Raw genomic sequence first — 18,979 nt, forward strand, 5'->3', positions numbered from 1 at the left:
GAACGGATTAGAACGTGGTTTGGTCGGGCATTATTTGGCTCTCCGACCTGCTCCGTTGGGCAGTTTCTACTTTGTTCACCCCGTTTCCAGACAGACCCATCGATCGCATAATGACCAAAGTAAGTCATTGACTCATTATACTGTTCCTTTGCGTTCAAAATCAGATAATAGAACATAAATAAGTTGACAACACAATTCTACATAGTTCAAAAGTTCATAGTAGGTTCTCAGCAGAATCAACTCGTTTTAGACTGTTCATATTGTTCTCACACAGTTCTTATTACGCCCAATCCGTATGTGAGGTCTTTGTGGACAAGGTAGTATATACTGGTCGTTTTCTCAGTAGTTCACCATTTGGGCTCGAGAGCTCTGATAGTGTTTCTCTCTTCCTGACTTCAATTTTTGTTTGATTTGAACGATACCTGCACCAGAGCTAAGTTGGCTTCTTTACGCATTCTAACCAAACTTCAACCCGATTTACTAGTTTTGTTTGGTGAAACTGAGCCTTAATTAAAGTTATAAACACAATATATCCAGCTGTATATAGAGAACATAAAAAACGGTTCAAATGATCATTTTGCAGACTGACGGTGATTTTCTTTCCAAAATATTTGAACGAACCTATAACATAAACATTCTTCAACAGTCAACTCAATACTGTCAACGTCTTTGTAGCTAATAAATTATATAAGCTACAGGGGACTGGATAAGGGCAAAAAAAAAAAAAAAATTTCTTTCTTAAAAATTTTATTCATGTGAATACAGATGTGTGTGTGTGTGTGTGTGTGTGTGTGTGTGTGTGTGTGTGTGTGTGTGTGTGTGTGTGTGTGTGTGTGTGTGTGTGTGTGTGTGTGTGTGTGTGTGTGTGTGTGTGTGTGTGTGTGTGTGTGTGTGTGTGTGTGTGTGTGTGTGTGTGTGTGTGTGTGTGTGTGTGTGTGTGTGTGTGTGTGTGTGTGTGTGTGTGTGTGTGTTTCGAATATTTTTTATATGACTTGAATTTTGTTCGAATATTATAATTTCCAAGTGGGTTTTGTTGATAACTGCCTTGGTAACATTTGAAAAAAATATATACATATAATGAAAATTCAGTTGAAATTAATTAATTTGTTCGTGAATCTCTCTCTCTCTCTCTCTCTCTCTCTCTCTCTCTCTCTCTCTCTCTCTCTCTCTTAGTTTGTTTGACTGGCCTCCGTGGTCACCTTTCTATATTTAATCGGTAGTTTTTATCTTAAGGCGGATTCACACGTGCAATTTGCGACTGAAATTTTACGTCGGTAGAGTTTCCGACACTCAAAATTGGTATCTATCGACTGGAGAAATCAGTCTCAAAACAAGGCCAACATGTTGGTCTTGTTAGTCGATTTGCGACTTTATTTACGCCGTGACATCACGGAGTAAGCTTTGAAAATGTGGTCTCTAGGTATAGAGACGATGTTAGAGTTGGTAAGGGAAAAGAACACGTCTGTTACCTCAGAAGTGAATCATACAGTAAAAAATAATAAATGAAAATAAATAGATAAAAAAAAAAACCTTGCGCAAATCATCGTTCGACGAAATAGCTGCCACTCTACAAGAACTGTTTTCCTCAATGCAGGCTTGATTGAAGACTTGTCAGGATTTAATTTGATCGCAACTGTGCATAATCTTCTTAAGATTATCAATTTTCTTATGAGCAATGTAGGCTACTTCAGAGTGCGGTAGAAACTCCTTTCTTTCCTTCTACTTGCTGATCTTATATGCTGCAGTCTGAGACAGAGATGCTCGCAAACGGCTTTGTCTTAATTGTTTACGAATAGGCCATACTCGCCTCACCCACAGTTTCCCAAGTGTCCGGTGATTACCACTCACCAGCCCGATCCAGCCGTACCGTAACGATCGCTGCTTGGTTCCTTTGACGGCACGGCACTTTGATCAAGTAGTTGAACTGCAGGATCGTTTGCTTTACCGATGCCACAGTGTAGCTGGTACTTTTCCCCTTAGCTAGATAGCAGATGCTAGTCTGCGAATGTCTTTCCCTGGATGTTGACATGTTGTGGTATTTGGAGGAAGCTGTGGTTTCCTCCATCTATTGTAAAACTGCCTGTTTATTTATTTATTTATTTATTCTATTTATTAATTTCATAGTGTATTTTAATTCTCATTTTACCTTTTACTTTTTTAAGTTCCTTTTATCACTTACCTCTTTCATTTTGTTGATAAATCTATTTAATGTTATTCTACTGTTTGGTTGCGGCGCAGGAGAGAGAGAGAGAGAGAGAGAGAGAGAATTAACTTGGTATGTGTGGTGTTCTGCCACTGTCAGAGTATGTCTTTCTATCCTTCTGTCATATATGTTAGTCCATCTTGTATTCTGACAGTATAGACTATAGAATAATCTTAGGTTGAGCCGATCTGCACTTATACCTGTCGTTCTGACAAGGTTGATGTCACCCGTCGGGCGCATCAACACATTTGTCTGGTATGATATACCTATTGCTATCCCTGTCCTTATGCACATTTATTCTTATTCTAGAATGTTAATAATTAGGTAGATGAAAATAAAATTATAAATTGCAGGTATATTGCAACATAACCCCACTTGAAGCCCTATACAGTCATGCACCTCACGCGTATCAGTCATGCGGAGTTGCATCACCCAACCACGTGATGTTTTATTCCAGAAGTGTCAGGAAGCAGACGTTTAACACCTAATATAGTATATTCCTTCCGGTAAAACAACAAGGAATAGAGAGAGAGAAAAAAAACACCCAAACACCATCGTTTAGAGTGAAAAATAGGATAAATACAAATAAAGCGAGATGGTGTAATACTTAGTACGTGTACGTATTTTCATAGGCTAGATAATAGACAAGACCGTCGGGTTCGAAAACTAATATGATTGGGAGAGTAATTATTCAAAGAATGTCAGGTGTCTTCTCTCCATAATCTTATCGTGTGCTATCGAATCACAGTCACATTGGCCCTTTGTTTGTTTACAGCTACCAGCTGAGGCGGCGCATGCGTCCTCCATCAGCTGGGCTGTAGAGTTCGAACGCTCCGATATAATTTTGCCAAGGTTGTCATCTTGTAATACAATTGTTTTGCGGTGAAACTCTTCTACAATATTTTTAGATAAATTTCTTACACTTTGAATTATTTCTCCAATGAATAAAACAGAATAAAGCAGAATAAAACTACTGGCAAAATACAATCCTCAAAAACCAGCCTACGTGATGGGACAGTGTTCCTGCGAGGTTGGTGGCGCAGGTAGTAAAGAAACTTAATAGTATATCTATTGTGTTTTTACTTCAAATTTCACGCCTGTCGCGCTTTTCTGAAGCGCTCAGACACATGCAGCGATGCATCCCGTCTCAGGTGGTGCACCGAGGAAGGCATCAGTCGGGGACAAGACGGTAAATTGGCGATCATCAAGAAATGACAGGGAGGAGGCGGCGCGGGGAGTAGCCTCCATGGCGAGCCCTAGCGGCTCTCACAGGACTGAGGCGGAGGCTGTGGTTTTCTCCATCCAGTTTTACGGCAAGACTATTGGTGAAGTGGGACTGATGGATCAAGACCTGTCACAGCTAGACTGGCAAAGATTTAAGTCGTACATAGTAAGTAGTAAACTGTCAGATGAGAGATGGTGGCTTCGTCAGCCAGCGCCAGGTAGCAGTGTCCTTTTTGGTGATATTTTTTTCCTTCCTTGTGGGAGGGTAGTCGTCTTTGGTATATATATATATATATATATATATATATATATATATATATATATATATATATATATATATATATATATATATATATATATATATATATATATATATATATATATATATATATATATATATATATATATATATATATATATATATATATATATATATATATATATATATATATATATATATATATATATATATATATATATATATATATATATATATATATATATATATATATATATATATATATATATATATATATATATATATATATATATATATATATATATATATATATATATTTTTTTTTTTTTTTTTTTTTTTTTTTTTTTTTCTCAGATAATGATTATATAATCATTATCAGCTTGTCACTGCAATAAAATATGACAGTGAAAAAAAATGTGATGAAGCTTTGAAGCTTGTGATAACTTGATGTACATACTTAAGTGCTTATATGTTCTATGTCCATTCAAGAATGTCATTTTAAGCTAGCTTTTTCATCCACTCATTTTTTTTTTCTCGTTGACTAGTTTCCCTGACTTTTTTTCTTTTATTTATTCATTTATTTGTTTTCTGCTTCAATTGTGAAAAATTTAACATTTTTTGTTATTGTTATTTTTATAATTTTCTTTGTATCAAGATATTTTGGTTTACCAGTTGCATATTAAAAATTGCCAAATGATCTGTAAAGAATGACCAGTGACTGCCAAAAAATAATCTGGCAACCAGGTCAGGAGTTTTACTACATATGATGGGATAGGTAATACAAGTTGATGATTTCTGTTGTTTACAGAAATACATCAAAATATCGTTAATTTAATTATGGTTGGTTAGGAATCCCTAAGTATCTCCAAGGCAAGTATTGGTGATCCTACCCAATTGTTCCCTGCTTTAAGTGGTGACCAGGAGAGGGGGAACAATATTCCTCTTCTAACATAACAGGAGACGGGAACCTGGAAGTGCTTAGTTGTGGATTGATGAATGGTGGGGGGGTGGAGGAAGGTGCTTGGATGCCATGATGACAGCTTCTGTGTCTTCCAAGGGAGAGAGATGGTGGGTATTACCCAGCAGATATTGATCTCTTTGCCCCTTGATGTGGTGATAGTTAAGGCCATTTCTGGGCAGTGGTGTTGGTGACTTGTATCTACTGCTGTGACTACTATTTCAGAACCACCTCACATCCACTGTAGTTGCCACTAGATGTGCAACACTTGGCTGCTGGATGGTTGATAACTTTGGATGGTCCATGTAGATTATTAACACAGAAGGTAGGAGGTGGGAAGCTTGGTCTGGATGCAAGCTGGAGGCAGAAAAAAAGATAGTTGTAACAGAGAGGTTTGTTATCACTTCCCATATCCATACAAAGATATAGTCTGCCTAATATGGCCCTGTCTTTATTGGGTGTCTTCTTCTTGGACTACTTTTTATCACTGGTTTGTTTTTCTCTTCACTTTTATACATAGCTACCTTAATTCCTCCTTGGTCTGGTTTTGAGAAAATTATCACAGATACATGTAATCTTTTCATGGGTTAACTCCCCATTGGAATTGAAGGAGAGACATGCCATGAGTATGTAAAATTTCATGATAAAGAAAATGATCTTGGCACATAATGGTGATCCAAGCTCATGCAGGAACAGCAAGATTGTAGTGAAGATTATTTTATTTATTTATTTTTTTTTTTTTTTTTTTTTTTTTTTTTTTTGTTAAGGAGAGGAACCGGACAAGGGCAACAAAAACTGTGATGAAAAAAAGCCCACTAAGGCACTAGTTCCTGAACAGGGTAAAAAAAGTTAGTCAAATGAATAGGATAAATATCTTGAAACTTCCATCTTAATTGAGATCAGATCGTAAGAAGGTGGAAATACAGGGGCAGGCAGCAAGTTCCTGAGTTTACCAGAGAAGAGGATAAATGATTGAGAATGCTAATTAATTTTTTAACTAGGGAAGTAACAGATAAAAAGAGTCTTGTGCAGTGAGACCACGAAAGAAGGGGTTGCATGCAGTTAGCAAGATCAGAAGAGCAGTTGGCATGAAAATAGTGGCAGAAGATAGCAAGAGATGCAGCATTACAGCTTTTGAGAAAGAGGTTGCAGACAATCAGTCAAATGAGAAGAATTGATGAGATGAAAAGCTTTTGATTCCACTCTGTTTAACATAACAGCATGAAGAGCTTGCTTCTCAGCTGACTTGCCTTGACTGACGAAAAAATGGGTACAAACCAATAATTGATTCTGAATCACCATGAATCAACTTTTTTTTTTCTTTATGTTATGGCCTATAATGTCAGTAGGCATACTTGAAGAGTACATGTGGGAAGCGCTATTTAGCTTCTGCCCATTAGTGGCACAGGCAGTTTTATTTATAGTGGTACCCATATTAGGGCCCATACCACCACCCAAGCACTTCTTTGGTGTAACCACCTAGAGCCTGGGTATCATGGTGACGTGTAGGTGACTTTAAACCACTGGACAAATGGCATAACTTCAAAACAGTATGTGGTGGGATTTGAACCCATGCGTAGACGTCTGCCTGATCCTATATAGGCTCACCACCTTATCCACTACACCACCTCCCTATTTGGCATGATTTGAATTGACTTGATTCACTTGGTGTAAATGGTTACTTTAAAACTAATATGGCGAATCAACACAAATCATGAATTGTGTTGATTCTTCTTAAATTGAATAAATTCAATTCACTTGGTGTAAACACAGCCTTAGAGTCATCAGGTAAAGATGGATTTAATATATTTTTATGATGTGTAGGTTTATCTGTGTCTGCATTTCTTTCTCTATTTATATATCTATATTTATGAACTTTCATTTACTAATTTCAACATCATTCCTCCTCCTCCTCCTCCTCCTCCTCCTCCTCCTCCTCCTCCTCCTCCTCCTCCTCCTCCTCCTCCTCTGTTATTGTGAATGCACTGCTTCACAGAGGCCTCTTCCTTTGGTTAGGGAGGGGTCAAGCTAGGTAACAGTCATAATACCTTGTCATGCTAGTGCAGGGCACCTTGGTTTAGAATCTGTTACGTAAAAGAAGACTAGGACAGATTGTCTCTGCAGTTCAGTGATTTAAACTCAGAGAGCTCAGTTTTAAGTTAAGTACAGTGGAGACTCAGTACTTGAACTTAATTAGTTCCAAATGGCTGTTTGAGTATAAAAAAAAGTTTGACTATTGATACCTATAAATCAGGTGATTTGTTCTAATCATAGCAAAACCTCAAGTTTATGAATATTTTAATGTAATATTTTTTATAATTTTTGTTTGTACATACTGCAAGTGAAGGCTGGTGATGGATAATGTAGAAGGATAAAGGAGAAGGATGGGGAGAAGGAGGGAGGTCGTTCAAGGATGAGTCACCATCCATGAAAATATTTGGTGTGATTCCTGAGAACCCACTAGTGGAGGGTTGTGGCTCAGTAACACTTGCACTTTCACTAGATTCCTTATTTTCACCACTACCAAGCCTTTTTTGGTGCCATTGTAAGTTTCTAAATGAAAACTACAGACAGAACGCAGAAGAAATGTTGTTTTTCTGAAGACTGCGGCAGGACTAGGGATGCGCATTGGTATCCAGTATATTTTGTTTCGGTATTACTGGCATTAGGATGGGACGATGGCGGCAGCGGGGAATGAGAGGCCAGTGTGGCTGTTCGATTACTAGATATTTTCACCACTAATAAACCTTTGGTGTTAATGTAAGTTTATAACTGTAAAACTATGGACAGAACGCAGAAGAATGTTATTCTGACTACCACGGCAGCACAACTGGTGGAGTTGGGGAGGGAGGGGCCTGGGAGCCTTTGTTTATGATCATGTGTATGGAAGTTTGACTATCAGGTATTTTTTTTGAGTATTAAATTGAACTTTTGCGTTCGAGTATTGAACAGTTCAACTATTAAGACATTTTAGTATTGAGTCTCCATTGTATAATGAAACTTGTACCACTTGACCACTTTACAGAATTTTTACCACAGTTGATGAAAGTGAGATTTACAAGTATCAGTGCTTGAAAGTGCAGTTTTTCCCTCGTGGTCCTAACTTGGCTTTCTGTATCAGTTAGAATAAAATACACTTTTAGAACGTTAGCTTCATTGCTAGATCTCATCATCATATGGCATTCTCAGAGTTGTTCATGTACTTGCCTCCTTTCTTGCCATATTAGTTAGTCTTAGAATTTTTTTGTTGGTTGAAAAGCTCTGTATCTTTTCAGCAGCAAAGATGATTGATATTTTAGTTCTGATTTGAAAGATATTATTTAAAGAAAATAATTATTCTTCCATCATAATTGAATGAGGTGTCTATTCCCAGCTCCTCAGAAATCATATTATATTAATTTGGCATTTGAATCAGTCAGTCACATGTAATTGATGATCTTCCTAGTTTCAGAACTTGCTGAGTATGAATAACCAAGAGAACATATGCATTAGCTACAGTGATGATGAAGGAGATAAAGTAAGTAAAGACTATTGAGAATATCTATCTAGCCATCTATCTATCTATCTATCTATCTATCTATCTAGAGAACTGCCAATATCATTTGCTTTATTTTTTAAACATAATAGTCAGTGTATGATTGAATTATTGCTAGGGTATAATAGTTCAATAGATCATGTATACAAAACATTAATTTTGGTCACAGCAGTATAAGATCATGTTTAAAATGAATAAGTTTGGTAAATGCTAGACCTGTGGATTTCTTTGCTAGAGGAGTTTGAGAACATTAATTGGAACCAAAGAGTAATTTAATTTCTTTGCTAGAGGAGTTTGAGTACATTAGTTAGAGCTAATGGATAATTTGGCTGGAAGTCTTGTGTCATCTTAAGTGAATTGATAATAGTAAAAGTGAAAGTAATTATGCCTATAACATGGATAATAATCACTAATGAGCCAAGTGTTGGTAATGTACAAACCTGTGAGGCCTTGGTGATGTCTGGTGAGACCTTTATTATTGGTACAATTACAGAGGCTGTGAGGTGACAAGAGTACCTCTGACTGATTCTTCTGTCATTTGTCATTTGCCATTTTGTGGTATTGTATCCTTCCTTTTTTCAAGGCACACTTGTTAGATACTCTGGCCACATCACCATTCTCTGATGACTCACCATCCTCCTCCTCCAAATCTCATATCTCCAGATTGCTATTTATTGTCAAATTTCCAAAAGGCAAGCTCCAAATTTACACAACCATTTTACTGCAGACCAAATTATGATTTCTAGGTTGAATTGCTTAACTATTTATTACTAATATTTTTGTAAGATATCTGAATGTTCTGAAGAGATCTTTTTTTACAGCTTTGAATAATATCTTTCAGGAAATTAGTTGTTTTCTAACATCCCTTAAAGGCAGTTCCTTCAGTGCATTGCATGTTTTTCTAAGATATCTGAATGTTCCGAAGAGATTTTTATTACAACTTTGAATAATCTCTTTCCTTAAATTAGTCGTGTTCTAACATCCCTTAAAGGCAATGCCTTCAGTGTATTAGTTTAATGGAAAGTCTTGTATTCCCTTTACAGCTTCCTATTGAGTCTGAGGAAGAGTACAGAGAGGCACTTAAGGTATGTGTGAGATTTTCTTTTGTGTATTAGTGCTCTAAGTCTTGCTATCCTCAGTTTGTGTGTCATGCTGGAATGTTGGTAATTGATATGTGATATTTGTTGCTCAGATTCACTAGTTATTGAAATTCCCAAGTATTCAGAATACTAAAGATTATACATTATTCATGTAATCATACATTAAAGGGTTGATTAGTAAACAAATTAATGAACAAATAAGTGAATATGGTGTTTCTTTAATAAGGGTTTTTGCATACACACTAAACTCACTTTAGTTAACTTATAAATGAGAAGGCCAGTTTGATACATCTAAAGGTTTGCTCTATTTGATAGTTGTATAGTAAGGCCTTTCATTGAATTCAGTTTGTTATGTAAAGCAAGTTATTTTTCAATAATGGCAACTTTGGAGGATGTAAAGATGTATAAAGGTTAGTTCTTGTTATTGTTATCTCCTGTGCATGCCATGTCCAGTAAGGTGTTTGTCCCTGGTTGTCATTCAATTTTAGAAACTTTCTGCTGCATTTTGTCATTTAGAGTGGTTTGGAGTTTATTAAATACCGTGAGAGATAAAGAAAAAAAATCCCTCCAGGTTGCAAAGAAGAAGGCAGAAGCTCATGACAAAATGGTACTGGACCTCACACGGCAAGGAGGCCTCCCTACTGTGTTCTCCATTGTTTCTTCGGGAATTAAGCGTGTGAGTTCCTCTCCACCTAAGGAGGGAGGAATTTCTTTCTTTAAGTCTGCCTCCCCTCCAAAGGACTCCTCAGGCTTCATGGCAAGGAGCAGTGCACCTGACCGGAGGATCTTCCCATCTCTATTCTCAGCTGATAGAGGTTAGTGTAGAACTCCAGTTTGCCAGTGTTGCTTGATGATACCTTTAATAGAGGGAAAAGGTCTTGCAATATTAACTTGCCTTTGGTTATATTTGTGCATGAGTTGGGGGTGGGTGGGTGAGTTCATGGTTATACCCCATCGTTTGAGATATTGCTCTAGTATATCTGAATAGGAATGAAGGTTTTGAAATATGTAATAAGACCATGGTTATCCAAACATTTTGAGTAACAGATTGTATTTTCTAATAGATATATTTGATTATTTGTGCAGACTACTTTCTATTCAGATTTAGATATATTATGCTAAAACTTCATGATGCTAATAAAAGCATTTCCATATACAAGGAGTTAAAACATTAAAAGTAAAATGTATTGAGTAGATGAATGTGATAACGTCTGAGCTTTGGTGAAACTTTTTTCTGTGTTATCGATATTCTTTGTTATTTTATTGAAAATAGTGCTGCCATGTGTCCAAAAAAGATAAGTGATTATACCAAGCTTAAAAGGAAAACAGTGGAAACAAAAATTGAATTGAAAAAAGAATTCATTGTAAAATTTAAAAGAGAAACTTGTGTCTATGACTTGGCAATTCACTATGGTATGGGGAAATCAACCATTGTCAATACTGAAAATTGAAGATGCAATACAAAGGGCTACTGTGACCAAAGGAATGACCGTTCTTGCTGTGAACAAGTTACCTATTATTAAACAAGTAGAAAAACTTCTGTTAGTTTGGATTAATGAAAAATGACTTGCTGGCGACAGCATTTCAACAATATGTGTGAAAAAAGCAAAGCAGTTACATGATGACCACCCATGCTCTTCTTTCCTGCCTCCTACACTCACTCACTCACAGCTGCTGCTGGTGACTGAACATTTCACCTCATTTACTGACCTTTATAATCAAGGTATCTGATATTATTGCCATTCTATATCCTTTTGGTTGCAATGTAAGTGATATCAGAAGAGGGGTAGGGCAATTTGGTCTCTGTGCTGTCATGTAGGCAATGTGAGCGTGTGCACAGTCACACATACTCTCTCCTTCTCTTCCATCCTCACTGACCTCTTCTCTGCCACCACTGCTAACTGAATGTTTTGCTTTATCTGTCTGACTTAATGATTCAGATACCTAACATGATTACCATTCTATACCCATTTGGTTGCAATGCAAGTGCTACTAAATTTTCAAAGTTTTTATGTATTTCAGGCTCAAAATATTATTATAAATATTATTATAAAAGATTAAATATAAAGTTATCTGCTTCATTTTGAAAGAAAACTACCTGAACTGAACACATCAGATGCAGGATGCTGAGCATATGCTGCACCAAATAGTGAAGGTGCACCTTGGGCTAGCTTGCCATTCAAATTTGGGGTTGTAAATTAAAGCAAAAAGCAATTGAGCGATGGCTCATATCTCAGATTTCTCATTAGTCAGGGCAATTGTAATTCAAGAGTCCACTGTATATATGTATGTATGTTTTTATATATTTGTTACCTTATTCAGTGATGATAATTGCTTTATTGTTGTATTATTAGTGTTTCCTCTTCTTTGATTCATTGTTATGATATATTACCCAGTCATAAATATATACAGTAATCGCCCAATCGCCCGTGTATCCGGATTATAGCAGCCAAGGCCCTGGCAGATACGCGAAATATCTGGATATGCGGAATTTCTCTCCCAACCCCTTATAAATTAAGAACAAAACATGCACATAATCAAAATTGGTAAGAATACATTGAATGAAAGCACATTAAATGTATAATCTGGAACATAAGCACCACTCACTCCCCCTGTTCAAGACAATAACAGCGTCAGCAGCAGCTCGTGTTCCCTTACTCAACTTACCACCAAAACGCCCTGCGATGTTGCCTAGTGTTGCTAAGAAGACCAGAAAGTCTCTTACTCTTGAAGTGAAGCTGGATATTATTGACAGACATGAGAGGGGCGAGAAAATTAATAGCATTGCTTGCCACCATCTTGACTCTATCTACTGTCTCTACTATTTTCAAGTCAGCAGACTCTATTAAGAAGGCTGGTGAGACCGTATCATCCTTGCTAGCTAAAAAAAACCCACCTGAACTCGTGACTCTACAGTGGATAAAATGGAAAGCCTTGTGGAAATGTGGTACATAAGTTTTGTATGTGGTACAATGATGTGCCCTTTGTTTACATTCCACAGGTTGCCGGTTAGTGTCTTTCCCGTTTCACTCTCCCTCCCTTCATAAATTTAAGATCATCAACATTATAAAGTTACGTACATTATAATGACTTAAATTAAACTGCCTAAATGTTTAACTTCATAATTTTCACTTTCATTAAACTTTTCACTGTACTATGATGCACTCTTGCTTTGTTTACTCTCAATGGAAGTTCAAGTCAGGGGTTAAACTTGTTATAATCGATTCGTTTAATGAAGTTTCGCTTAACGAAGGGTTTTTTAGGAACGTAACCCCATCGTTAAGCGGGGTTTGCCTGTATGTACACTCCTGCCATGCTGGAATGACGAAGAACGCTACAAACTCGCCGAATAGCGCTGCCATTACTTGAGTTTTAGGTGAGAGGCGAGTTGTAGGTTAGTGTGAGGACTTGGGATTAAGTGCTTCCGCCTAGCGGGATCGAGAGATTTCTCGCATGGTAGGTTTGAATACGCTTTGGGGGAGCCCTGGTTAGTAGCGAATTCCAGATAATGGCAATCCAGATACGTATGACATTACTGTATATATATATATATATATATATATATATATATATATATATATATATATATATATATATATATATATATATATATATATATATATATATATATATATATATATATATATATATATATATATACATATAAGATGTTTTCTTTTGCAAAATTTTATATTTACTGAATTTTAGTTTCCTATTGTGCTATTATCTGAAGATAAGGGCTTAGATATTTAGACTACAGCTAAACATGTCTTCCACAAACAGGTGATGAAGAGATGCCTGGTGTGGGATCACGACCGAAGATGGCAATGAGAGATAGTGAACAACCTCCAGAATGGTTCACTACTTATATGGATAAGGTCAGTCTTGCCTTAATATATATATATATATATATATATATATATATATATATATATATATATATATATATATATATATATATATATATATTTATATATAATGCTGTTTATCTACTATGAGACTTAGTTAATACTTGAAGGATCTAATAACTTTGTTGTTTGGTACTTGCCTTTGCACATTTAACAAAAGGAAAACATTGTTTCATCAGTAAGATTGCCAGGCATACCTTTTGTTTTGTATGTGTGACAAAGTATAAAAGAGTCACACTAGCTATTAAAATGCTGGATTCATTGATATGGCTTGATTGGCACTCAGTTTTGTACTAGATTAGCTATCAATTCTTGGTGCTTTGAGCTAGCCTTGTGTGTGGTTTTCCATGCTAATGATAATGGTAGGCGGGCAGGATGTATTAAGAAACTTTTTATTCAGCATAATTTATATGCAAAAAGAAAAAGAAAAAAAATCCATTTAATTTTTAAGAACTTTTAATGAATAACAAAAACTATACAAGACAGTTCAAGAGAACTCCCAAATATAAATTTTGAGAATGAATTCTTGATTAAGGTTGAATCTGTCCTCTACACTCACCATCTGAGAGTGAATACACTTATAGTGGCATGTGTGATAGTTATACAATTGATACATACTTAGTTCACATAATTACTTAAGTGAGCTATACTGTTCATGACTGTAACAGTAACATCTTACCATATTGTACTTCATACTTATGTATTGTGAGTCAGGATGTCCAGGGGAATTAGATAGAACCAAAATAATGGAAAACTTGCTGTGTTCTGTGTCTGTAGGCCTCACTGTATGATTCAGTCCCTTCTTTCATGTTAACATGTCATGAATTATTGGGTATCCCCTAGATATAACCATGAATTATATTTCTTTTGAAATATTTACCATTTCATGTTGAGTTTGAGCTGAAAATGTAAAGAGTTTCATATACATATATGTGTAATGAGTCAAGGCTGACTAAAATGCAGTCAGGCTTTGATTAGCTTTGCTTAATTAATGATAGCTGCATTTCATATATGTATCTTAAGTGTTTTGATGGATTCAATTTAAAGTAATAGGAGAGGACCCAAACTCCTGTTGTGATTGCCAGATTCACCAGATATAGAATTTCACTGAAAAGTTGGTCAACTGCATGTTGTATATTTTTGGATATTTTACTATCACATACCCAATATATTAAAACAGTTTATATATTTTTAAACACATATCCATGGCATAAATGCCTTAATAGTAGAATTAAGGATATAATCATGCATAGTTTTTTTTTTTTTATATCTGGGACAAAAATTACAGTGGAGACTCAATACTTGAACGTCCTAATAGTCAAACTTTTCAATAATCGAATGCAAAAGTTCAATTTAATACTCAAAAAGATACCTGATAGTTGAACGTCCACACATGTGGTTGTAAACAAAGGCTCCCTGGTCCCTCCCTCCTCCTGTCCTCCAGTTTTGGTGCCGCAACTGTCAGAATGACATTCTCCTGTGTTCTGTCCATAGTCTTTCATTCATAAACTTATATTAACACCAAAAGTGTATTAGTGGTGAAAATATCTGGTAATTGAACTGCTGCACACATGTTTGTAAACAAAGCTCTGGCCTCTCCCTCCCTGCCACCATCATTGTCCCATTCTGATACTGGTATTACTGGTAATACTGAAGCAAAATACTGGTAGTCTGGTTTACTGGGTACCAGTGTGCATCCATAGTAGTGCCACAGTCTTGAGAAAACAAAATTCTTTTGCATTCTGTTGGTAGTTTTTCATTTAGGTACTTATAATTGCACCAAAGAGGCTTATTAATGGTGAAAATAAGGAATCTAGTGAGAGTGCAAGCGTTTGTGAGCCACAGCCCTCCGCTAATTGGTTCACTGGAATCACACCAAACATTTTCATGGATGGTGATTCCTCCTCTGATGACCTCCCTCCTCCTCCCCACCCTTCTCCCCTCCTCTTCTACATTATCCATCACCAGTCTTCACTTACAGTGTATGTACAAATCAAAATTATAAAAATATTACATTGAATTTTTTATAAACTTAAGGTTTTGCTAAGATTAAAACAAATTACCTGATTTATAGGTATTGATAGTCAAACTTTTGATACTCAAACAGCCATTTGGAACAAATTAAGTTTAAGTATTGAGTCTCCACTGTACTTTGTTACTCAATTGATAATTCAAAGTTAATATGATATTTTCTTTCTAGGCTAGGAAGAAGACTACAAGAAACCATGAGCATATGAAGCCTTGTAAATGAGTTTATTTTCATAACTTAGAAATCAAATTCTGATAATGAGATTGTCTATTGCCAACCAATTTGTTCTGTATAGACATTTTGGCATCACAGAAGCCAAACAGAGATCTAGCTAATGGACAGTAGCCATCCTGATGAGTTATTTTTTTAGTCTAAAGGCATACCATGTTTAGTCTATATCAAAACAAAGCTTAGGGATACGGTGATGAAAGGAGTGCAGCATCCTTGGGCTATTTTGGTTTTGGCTGCAAATTTGCTTTTTTCTCATAAAGAAAACCAAACACATATAGCTGTACATTTTCCTTGTGAAGCATTAACCTCATCAGAGGCGAGGTGAAGTGTGTGTTCAAATTTTGCGCTGTATTAAAGTTGCTGAAAATGAAAGAATGTGGTACACCAAACGACTACGTATATTTTGCTCTATATGATGATGTTAGTCATATAAACTCAAGTATCTGTAAAGAAATACCATGGTAAAATAACAACAGAAAAATACTGGAAGGAGTTAAAGCATGGTAAATCAATAGATACATTATAAAATAGTATTTTGAGACGACTACTCTGTACCGCGAAACAATGCTGACCCACTCTTGAATCAAACCAGCCAGCAAACACTGAAAACTCACCAGTTTGGGTCCTCTCCCTATTGTGTTTATCATGGAGCAACTTTGGTCTGTCTTTTAATTAGCTTCTTATTGATCAAAAGTTGAATATTAGTTTTATTTTTTTTTTATTTATTTTTGTGTATGTGGTGGCAGATGATCCCAATTTTAGGCATTATCTTTCTTCCTCAGTTCCGTGAAGAGTTGTGTAACGATGTGATCACAAGGCTGGCACACATGATGAGGGATGAGTGTTGTTTTGCCCTTGAGGCTGACAAACAGAAACCTAAAAATGGTAAGTTACATTGTAATCATTCATAATTTCTATAATTTTGGAAGAAGTTACCTTGTTTGTATAGCTCAGCCTTGAATAGTATGTGATGTAGAAATAAATATTTGGAATTGAGAGGAAATTTTGTTGGTAGTATTTTGATTTGCAGTCTGGGAATCATCAAAGATATAAAAATGGTTGCAGGTAAAGCAACTCAGTCCTGTGTAGACTGGAGTAGTGATGACTGCCAGTCTTCTGGTATTCTGCCTTCCTTCATTCTAATTTCATATTGTATATACTGTATAATTTCATAAAGTTTTCCTAGTGAATTTCATTATCTTGTAAAATCTCTTCTGCATTTACTGTCTTTTTGTTTCTGAAATTTGATCTCACAATGATCACTGCCATTTGATTTACATTTTTTCATGTACCTGGTGTTAATACCACTAGTTTTTATATATACTGTTATTGTACCACCTTTGTTCACAGCATGTATTTAGTTCTTAAAATCTTCTCTCTTCCATTTACAGCTTTCTTTACATTTTCTTGCTCTTATCATATTTTTGATATGTAAACTTGATACTTAACTTGATTTAATTTTTTCTTCCTTTCTCTCCAGAACTTTTACAAGCTGAAATGAAAGAAACACCATGGAGTTCAAAAATAGAGAAGGACATTGTGAAGGATTATTCACAACTATCACAAATTAAAATTAATTATCCAACTGTCTCTAATTGGGCAGAGAGTGACCTTCCAACTGACCTCACAACTTTACCACTAGAGAAGGTCATGGCGGTGAGAAGGCAAAGGAAATCATTCAGTTCAGAGAAAAGGAATAGTTTCCCCATTACATTCAATGAAGTGAAAGGTAATTTGAAGGATGCCCAATCAGGGGCAGAGAACTGTTTGAAAAAGAAAGATGTGAAAGAGGATACTAGAAAAGCAGATGAAGAACCTAAGTCAAATATTACTCAGAAGAGAAGTAACTTTGAATTTGGCTTCAGTGAGCTAAGTGATATTACAAAGGAAAAAAAAACAAATGGAGATAGCAGTTCAAAGAAGAAGGAAAGAGATGGAAAAGAAAATATAAAGAGTGCTGATGTTGGAGTTAAACGCAAAAAAAGTATTAAAGAAGATGAAAGATTTACCAAATGGCTTGAAAAAATGGAGGAAAAGATGGCAAGGAAACAAGGAAAGATGGAGGAGAGATTTGTAAAGAAGCATGAGAAATTGGAAGAAAGACTTGTTAAAAAACAAGAAAAGTTAGCTGAAAGATTCCAGAAACAACAGGAAAAGGTAGAAAGAAGGAAACCATCAAGCAAGTGAGTGTGTTTCTTAAGATTCTTTGAAAAATGTATCCTTGAAAAGAATAGTAGAAATAGTAGATCATGCAGGGATGCCACAGAATGCCGTACTTCTGATCTCTCTAAAATTTCTGATTGGAGTAGAGAAAACTTTGTATTGTTCAATTCCTCAAAATCTGAATTTCTCCATCTATCAACTCAACATTACCTTCCAGACAACTATCCTTTTTACAGTATCACTCAACTGTCACCCTCCTCCACTGAGTATCCTCATTCTGTCCTTTATTTATAAACTAAGCAGGAAACTTCACATCTCTTCTTTAGCTAAAATAGCTTCAATGAAGTTAGACACTCTGAGTTGTCTCTGCCAGTTTTTCCTGACTACTCCAACTTATAACTATGTACAGGGGCTTTATCTAGCTATACAGTAAGTCCTCGTTATACAGTACATATGCGTTCCTGGAAACCTTACCGTAAATCGAAATTACCGTATACCGAACCCAATAGAACATGTGATAATAGGGAATGTGTTCCAGCACGTCAAAAGTCACCCCTACAAAAATGAAAATACATGAAAATAGTCATTAAAAAAAAAAGTAAAGTACTGTGCAAAAGAAATAAACAAAAAAACGTTTTTATTTACCTTTCACTCGCCATGTATTCTATCAGATGATGTCCCTCCCGAGGCTAAGGGACAGTAGGGATTTCAGCCTTACTCATCTTCCACTGAGTGGACAGACAAGGATAAGACGTTGTCGTCTGCACTGTCGGAAGCAGATGTGGAAGGGCCAGCTGTAGCAGGGTCGGCACGTTTCACTGGTTTGAAGAAAGAGGATATGGAGGAAGGGCCAGCTGTAGAACCATCGGCAGTGGATGTGGAAAGGCCAGCTGTTGCAGGGTCGGCAGGTGTGACAGGGACGGCATGCATGTCTGACTGGCTTGAAGAACGAGTAGATGAAGGACTGGTTTTTCTTGTTTTTTCATCATAGATTTCTTGATAAATCTTGACACTTTTATCTATGTCATGAGTCACTTTGCTACTCCTCGCAGGATTTGGGTCGCATTTCTTCAGGGTTTCCAGAACTTTTTCGATACCACCGAGACATTCTCTAAGAGTTTTGATGTCCAGGCCACGCACAGGTTCTTCTTCCTTGTCTCCCTCTTTTTCTGTCTCCTGTGATGCCTTGTCTTGCTCTATAAGTTCATCATTTGAGAGAGAGGTTCAGCATGGCTTTTCAAAAGATCTTGAACATCATCATCATCAACTTCATTGAAGTCAGCCTTATGGCACAGATTTACTATGTCATTTCTGATCGCACCGATGTCGTCTTCAGCGAAGCCTGGGAAGTCATGTGCGCATTGTGGTT

General features: G+C 36.2%; 1 protein-coding gene across 2 annotated transcripts in view; it reads left to right on the forward strand.

Annotated features, from left to right (window-relative positions):
- Positions 1-3,193: 3,193 nt before the first annotated feature.
- LOC123504492 (next to BRCA1 gene 1 protein-like) overlaps positions 3,194-18,979 on the forward strand; it is a 41,779-nt gene continuing 25,993 nt past the window's right edge. Inside the window, exons 1-7 of one of the 2 annotated variants that reach the window (XM_045255047.1) lie at positions 3,194-3,593; positions 8,090-8,161; positions 9,223-9,264; positions 9,851-10,094; positions 13,063-13,157; positions 16,230-16,332; positions 16,928-17,630. In XM_045255047.1, the coding sequence (XP_045110982.1) occupies positions 3,339-3,593; positions 8,090-8,161; positions 9,223-9,264; positions 9,851-10,094; positions 13,063-13,157; positions 16,230-16,332; positions 16,928-17,630 (1,514 nt within the window). In that variant the 5' untranslated portion in view covers positions 3,194-3,338. The remainder of the gene's footprint in view (positions 3,594-8,089; positions 8,162-9,222; positions 9,265-9,850; positions 10,095-13,062; positions 13,158-16,229; positions 16,333-16,927; positions 17,631-18,979) is intronic. The other variant, XM_045255046.1, reaches the window with a different exon arrangement.

Source organism: Portunus trituberculatus, chromosome 16 (assembly GCF_017591435.1).
Source record: "Portunus trituberculatus isolate SZX2019 chromosome 16, ASM1759143v1, whole genome shotgun sequence".
NCBI classification, from domain to species: Eukaryota; Metazoa; Arthropoda; class Malacostraca; order Decapoda; family Portunidae; genus Portunus; species Portunus trituberculatus.